Raw genomic sequence first — 7,943 nt, forward strand, 5'->3', positions numbered from 1 at the left:
CAGATTAACGAAAAAAATGCTGTGATAATCACAATAGATGCAGTGTTTGATGAAACTCAACATATATTCAAAATGAATACTCTCAGCAAACTAGAACAGAATGGAATGACTGACTGTTGAAGTCAATCTACAAAAAAAGTACAGCAAATATCATGTTGAAATGTTGAAATTTTTCCACTTCTGATCAGGGATAAGACAGGGATATCCACTATCACCATTATACCAGGTGGGTCTGCCCAATGCCCCTAAAATCAGAAAAGAAATAAAAGTGTTTAAAACGGCAGCAACAGGCCGGGCGCAGTGGCTCATGCCTGCAATCTCAGCAATTTGGGAGGCCGAGATGGGTGGATCACTTGAGCTCAGGAGTTCAAGAACAAACTGGGCATCATGGCAAAATCACATGTTTACAAAAAATACAAAAGAAAACAGAAAAAAAAGTGGCAGAAACAAAACTGTTCTTATTCAAAGATGATATGAATCTGCATGTTGAAAACTGAAAAGGATCTATAAGTAAACTTTTAGAATTACTAAGCATGTTTAACAAGGTTGCTGGATAGAAACTCAGTATGTAGGAATTATGCCTCTACATACCAGCTCAAACAGCTAGCATATAAAATGTCAAAGAATGATACACATTTCAGAGCATCGAATACCTGGAAATAAAATTAACAAAAGATGCACAAGACTTCTTTGCAGAAGGATGTAAAGCTTTATTGGGAGAATTTTAATGGTCAAATTTCCAACACAGGAGCATCCTGCATCATTTCAGCGTGTCTTCTTTTAAGGTTGTGATTGCCCTTCATCTGTAACAGAAACATAACAGTTAGGAACATGACTTAGCAGCAGATTATTTAGATGACCCTAAAGGCACACAAAGGACACTACAATTTGGGTTTTGTAAAATGGACTACAAATAGAACCCTAAGGGCGATCCTGTGTCTTATAGCCAAGTAAACCTCGTATAAACTTTGAGGGTAGACATGTAGAATTTAAAGGTAATTAATTCCGTAAACATAAAGTGCTTCCTTTAAATCCAGAAGCACTTATAATTAACAGTCAGCAATTTGGAAAACACATGTGTAAAACATACTTCAGTGGATTACTCAGAAAGTACTGGAGTCATGGTCTTTGAACTTCAAATCTTACCAACTGATGCCTCAAAAGCTGAAACTTACATCTAACATTTGATATGGTTAGAGATCACATATGTGTCGACAGTCTTATTAGAAATACTGGCTCATGAAGACTGACAGTGGGGCAGGGAACGTGAATAGCACAGACATCTTACTCACACCCATGCTGAGGATCACTGATCTACATCCCACAGAAAATAGAAACTAAATGGTCTCTCACCATTTGATTATTCACTCACTCAAGGTTTCCTTGGAGAAAGATTTAAAAAGCAATTATTCATTAAGGGCCAGAGAATCCCAGCTTGGGCAACACAGTGAGACCTCGTCTGTACAAAATTTTTTTAAAAAAAAAACAGCATCAATCAGGCATGGCAGCTTGTGCCTGTAGCTCCAGCTGCTCAGGAGGCTGAGTTGGGAAGATCGCTTGAGCCTGGGAGGCCGAGGTTGCAGTGAGCTGAAATCACACCACAGCACTCCAGTCTGGGTGACAGAGTGAGATTTGTCACACACACATACAAAAAAAAAAAAAAAAAAAGCCAGAGAATTCAAAAATTGACAGAACCTAAGAATAGGCATTCAGGTCTCCACACAGAAAAACTAAGATGAAGCAGAGTGCCCGCTCACTTTCTTAGTAGCAATGAAATCTCAATTCAGAGGTTTTCAGAGGACTCAGGCCAGGATTTGATGATTTATGATACACAAATCATGCAAAACAGATGATCTCTGTATCCCACGCATTCTATGCAACAGGATCAGAGTGTGAAAGAACCAGAATGGAAAAGGATTTTAAAATATCTGACTTAAACTCACTATTTTCATAAAACCAAAGACAGGTTTAGAAGGTAAGGGATTTGCTCAGAATATCACCAATGCTGTAAGAGCTGGTATTAGAACCCGCATCAGTGCTTCAGCATATTTCACACCAAGTGATGGGTGTTACAAATGTGTTATGTATTTGTTAAAAGCAGATCTTTACAAAAGCATCTGAGTATCATGAGCTATTGGTTTAAGGATTTATACTCAAAAGTTATAATTCAATATGGCTTTGACTCAGTTTGTTTCTGTATCTGACAGTCTATAAGTTGGGTGCTGGAACCTGAACTACGTTTCAAATAAACTTTATATAAGAACTCTATTATTAAAGAGGCAGTATTGTCACCTCTGTGTTATTAAAAACATAATACTGGGCCAGGCGCAGTGGCTCATGCCTGTAATCCTGGCACTTCAGGAGGCTGAGGCGGGTGGAATACCTGAGATCAGGAGTTTGAGATCAGCTTATGCAAAATGGCAAAACCTCGTCTCTACTAAAAATACAAAAATTAGCTGGGCGCGGTGGAGCACGCCTGTAATCCCAGCTACTTGGGAGGCTGAGGGAGGAGAATCACTTGAACCTAGGAGGCAGAAGTTCCAGTGAGCCAAGATGGCACTAATGCACTCCAGCCTGGTTGACAGAGCGAGACTGTCTCAAAAAAATAATAATAATTATAATATGATACTGCGGAAACAGACACCTTACAATTTGCATGCCTAATGGATTGACTACCTTCTTCAGGTGTTTTCACCTCCTCTGGATTTGGCAGGCCCAACTCCTGGACATCAGGACCATCTCCACGCTCACACCCAGTCTTCGGGTCAACCTGTTCCTGGCTATCTGCTTCAGGCTCTGGCCCTTAAAAAAAAAAATACATATATATATACATGTATATATGTACATGTATATGTATATCAATTTAAGCAGTAAAACATGAAATATGAATAAGGAAATAATATTCATGCTCTCAGTTTTATTAAATAAAAGCTTACACTAGTGTAATAATAAATGTGTTGATAAGAATCCCAAGAATATTATTTCAGGAGTCTGTTGGCAGAAAAGAGGAAAACAGGGTTTTCCAAATATTACCCTCTTCCTTTCCGAAGACTGCCCTCAGACAACTTTGTTGCCTCCTTTGTACTTCTCTGTTATTCCACTTCTGATTGTCCTTATCATATTAAATGACTCAAGGGTGAAACCCTGTTTCTCATAGCACTTACACTCCTGGCACTTAGACTCCTACATGGCATGAGTAGACACCAATAAACACCGAGTGAAAAAAGGTCTTTAAAGAATACATGAAAAATCCCCAAATCCTGAACATTCTGCATACCGACTTGTCTATCCTCTCCAAAATGTCAGTATCCTGAATGACAAAGCAAAATTAAGGAAACATTTCAGATTAAAGGAAACTAAAAACACATGACAAGCACATGCAAGACGTGATCCTGAACTGGACTCTGGATCAGAAAAAGAAATTCTATAAAGGAAATTATCTGGGCCGGGTATGGTGGCTCATACCTTTAATGCCAACATTTTGGGATGCCAAAGCGGGCAGATCACTTGAGTCAGGAGTTCAAGACCAGCCTGGCCAATGTGGTCAAACCCCGTCTCTACTAAAAATACAAAAAAAAGAGAAACATTTATTTGTCAGGTGCTGTGGCAGGGCTGTAATCTCAGGACTTTGGGAGGCTAAGCTGGGTGGATCACCTGAGGTCAGGAGTTTGACATCAGCCTGTGCAACATGACAAAACCCCGTCTCTACTAAAATTACAAAAATTAGCTGCCTGAGGTGGCACATGCCTGTAATCCTAGCTGCTAGGGAGGCTGAGGCAGGAGAATCACTTGAACCCAGGAGATGGATGTTGTAGTGAGCCAAGATCGGGCCACTGTACTCCAGCCTGGGTGACAGAGTGAGACTCCATCTCAGAAAAAAAAAAGAAAACTATAATACTGTGGAAACAGACACCCTACAATTTGCATGCTTAATGCACTACCTACCTTCTGCGGGCAGTTTCATCTGCTCTGGGTTTCGCAGGCACACCTTCTTGGCATCAGGACCATCTCCAAGCTCATAGCCGGTCTTCGGCAGCACCGGTTCCTGGCTATCAGCTTCAGGCTCCTGCCCTTGAAGATAAAACAAAATTATCATTTTAAGCAGCAACACATGAAATATGAATAAGAAAATAATATTCATGCTCTTGGTCTTACTAAATAAAAGCTTTAGCTACTGTGATAATAAACATGTTGATAAAAATCCCAAGAACATTATTTCAGGAGTCTGTTGGCAGAAAACAGGGTTTTCCAAATATTACCCTCTTCCTTTCCGAAGACTGCCCTCAGACAACTTTGTTGCCTCCTTTGCACTTCTCTGTTATTGTATTCCTGATTGTCCTTATCATATTAAATGATTCAAGGCTGACATCCTGTCTCTCATTAGCATTTAGACTCCTAGCATATGGCATGAGTAGCCACCAATAAATGGTGTGTGAAAAAGCACTCTTTAGAAACTACACGAAAAAGCCCAAAGTGCTAAACATTCTGCAAACCAACTGGTCTATCCTTTTGAAAAATGTCAGTATCAGCCAGCGGGGCGTGGTGGCTCACACCTGTAATCCCAGCACTTTGGGAGACTGAGGTGGGCGGATCATCTGAGGTCAGGAGTTAGAGACCAGCCTGGCCAACATGGTGAAACCCAGGCTCTGCTAAAAATACAAAAGAAAAAAAAAAATTAGGCAGGCGCAGTGGCCCTTGCCTGTAGTCCCAACTACTCAGGAGGCTAAGGCATGAGAATCTCTTGAGCCTGGGAGGCAGAGGTTAGAGAGAGCCTAGATCTTGCCACTGCACTCCAACCTGGGCAACAGAGTGAGACTCTGTCTGAAAAAAAAAAAAAAAAAAAAAAGAAAGAAAAAAGAAAATTATCTGGATAACTGGCAAAATCTGCGTATACTCTGTATATTAAATAACTGCAGGTTCTCATTGTTAAATTGCCTGAGTTTGATCATTGTGCAGTGATTATCCAAGAAATGACTTTTTCTTTGTTCTGAGGATATATAAACACTCTCAAGTACTTAGGGTAAAGGGCCGTAATACCTGAAACTTTATCTGAACAATGGAGCATTAGTAAGAGTAAACATAATATCCATAAGTGTGTATGTGAGTACGTGGGCAGCAGGGTAAGAGAGGGAGGGAAGAGATATGAAACCAATGGAGCAAAAGCTATTAACAACTGGTGAATCTAGGTGAAAAGTATATGAGTTAATTGTACTATTCTTGCAAATTTTCTACAAATGTTATGTCTTGAAAATATGTAAAGTAAAAACTTGTAAGAATATATGACAACTACACTGAACTTTAGGAAGACAGAAGTTTTTTTTTTTTTAATTGTGGTAAAAAATACACATAACATAAAATTTACCACGGTAACTAATTTTAAGTGTTATAGTTCAGTAAGGAGTTATGTTTGCAACATTACCAGCAACTAAGAACAAACTTTACACGTTTGTTTTCCTATATAACGAAACATTAATTAATTAATTTATTTATTTATTTGCGATGAGGTCTCACTATGTCTCCCAGGCTGGTCTTGAACCCTAGACTCAAGCGATTCTCTCACCTCAGCCTCCCAAGTAGCTGAGACTATGACTGCACGGCCCTAAGCCCAGTTTGAGACCTTTCTACTAAATGACAATCTGAGGATAAACCACAGGACATGTTTAATGCTTATATTCAGCCACAGAGTACCAAGGGCAGTGTGCATCAGCTAAGAAATCTGAAGTCTACAACATGGATAGGATTTCAGTTACAATTACAATGTCAATTTCTGAAGGATTGATTAGCTGAATGGATTTGAGGACTATGGAAAATCTTACAGTCTCGACACCCATTACCTACTGGGGTAAACAGAAACTTAACTTTGTTCAAACAAAGTTATATTTAGGTCCGAAGGTCCCAAATGTAATATTCCATAAATGAACCCCGTGAAGAACAAAGCACCAAATATAACATTGTTTGTGAATCACACAAAATATACTGTCCCGCACTGAGAATAAGGGAGTGGGTGGACAGCAATTAATGGGCATTGTTATCAGTCGTATTCTAGAAACTTTTAACAGTAAATCCTTAGAATAATCCATGACCTGAGTTTCGTAATTGTTTTGCTTCAAAATATTTTATCTCGGAGAAGTTATTTCCATCTCATGTTAATCTCAGGATAATTCCTTTTTTTTTGGTTTTTCTAACCATAAAAGGATTTAATCACTTCCTAAAAGCCACTTAAAAAATCATACTACACCAGCTACCTGTATGGCAGTATCCTGAATTCTCCAGCTTTCATCAAACTTACCACATAAAAATATCAAAGGAAATGGTGGCCAGCAATGAGCAACTCAGTTTTTGGAGTTGCTCCTGCTCCTCTGAACTGGGTCTATTCCTGGGCCAGTACTAAGCTACCTTACAGTAAAGCATTTGAGTTTTAAGCACTTTCAGCAAAATCATTTACTATTGTTACAGCAACATAGATGGAGGAAGACACAAACTTTGGAACAAAACACAAATTTTGTATTCACCAGTCAAGTGTTCTTGGACAAAACACAATCCCCGAGCCTTTGTTCTCTCATTCATAAAGTGGAGAAATTTTATCATAGTGAGGGATTTATTTCCCTAAGGTAAGCTGCAAACTATACCCTCTTCACTTTTCCAGTCAATTTCTAGGCATCTTTTGCATCGTTTTCATTCCTTCTGTTCCTGGTATGTGACAATGCATGAGACACACACACACACACACACACACACACACACACACACACCCCCCAACAGGCATTCTTCTTCCCTTTCCCTTCACCTTGAGCTTCAGATGCTCCCTCATCCTCTTCCTCTTGAGTAGAATCCTGACTTTGAGTTGGTGATTCCACTTCTTCAGGTTGCTCATCACTGGACTGCTCGTGGTAGGGCATACGTGTGTGAGTGTGCAAATACAAAAAGTTTTATTAATACATGTCAAAAAATATATACACATATACACACAGAAAATGCATAGATGTTTCTGATCATAACTAAACCTAAAGACATTTCTCCAACTTTATTCTATATGGTTAATAAGGCTACTCTACCCACAGAAAGGTTACTGCGAGAAAAGTTACCCACAAGGACTTTGGAAGCGATTATACTCTATGTTGGAATAGATGTGTATAATCTATGTGTCATTAACAAGCAAAGCATGAGAAGGAAGTCATGGCCAAAAGTTGGAGAACACGAGAGAAAAAAATCCTCCTGAATCAATATTTCCTTCACGAGATGCCAGAATCATTTTTGATCAGCATGAACTACCTTTATTAGTGTATCTATACTAATGCAACAACACTATCACAAAAATTAATTTCTGCTAATAGAAAACATCGAATTAACGTTAAAGCGCTCAACAGCATAGGCCCAATTACCTCAGAAGATTCTACAAACATTCTTGGTCTACGCCGATAGATTAATTTTCTTCGAAAACCCATATTTCACACTGAAAAGAGAAAACCGTGACTGGGAACATGCACTTGAGAGGACAGCTATATTCGATCACTTCCATGGCTAAATATTAACTTGTCATTTTAATTTTGAAAATACTCTCAAAATAAGTCCCAGAGTTAAGTGTAAGTGTGTACGTTTTCTGAGTGCTTGCAAAGCCACTTATGCTCCCCAAGCTGGCAGTGCAGTCATCTTAAGGCGTGTGGAAAAGGCAGAGGACATTATTTTAAAATTTCTTTTAGACACAGAATCTCGCTCTATTGCTCACGCTGGAATGCAGTGGCGTCATCACACTTCACTGCAGCCTCGACCTCCCGCTCAAGCGATCCTCCTGCCTCGTCTGGAGTAGCTGGGACTACAGGCACGCACCACTACACCCCCCTGACAGAGGGCATTTCTGATGAGGTTTAGTTTCACAAGCGGACTCCACATGAAAACACTAGTGAATCACAATTCCCGTGACTGCTGCTTTTGGCACACTCCCA

General features: G+C 39.5%; 1 protein-coding gene across 1 annotated transcript; it reads right to left on the minus strand.

The window, feature by feature from the left end:
• Positions 1-686: 686 nt before the first annotated feature.
• PAGE1 (PAGE family member 1) lies at positions 687-7,487 on the minus strand. The gene is made up of 5 exons (XM_005593566.4): positions 7,383-7,487; positions 6,788-6,881; positions 3,946-4,071; positions 2,677-2,802; positions 687-803 (listed from the first exon to the last, which is right to left on the minus strand). Exons 1-5 carry the CDS (start codon positions 7,443-7,445, stop codon positions 781-783), a joined length of 432 nt encoding a protein of 143 aa, XP_005593623.1. The 5' UTR covers positions 7,446-7,487; the 3' UTR covers positions 687-780.
• Positions 7,488-7,943: the final 456 nt, after the last annotated feature.

Source organism: Macaca fascicularis, chromosome X (genome assembly GCF_037993035.2).
Source record: "Macaca fascicularis isolate 582-1 chromosome X, T2T-MFA8v1.1".
Taxonomy (NCBI): Eukaryota; Metazoa; Chordata; class Mammalia; order Primates; family Cercopithecidae; genus Macaca; species Macaca fascicularis.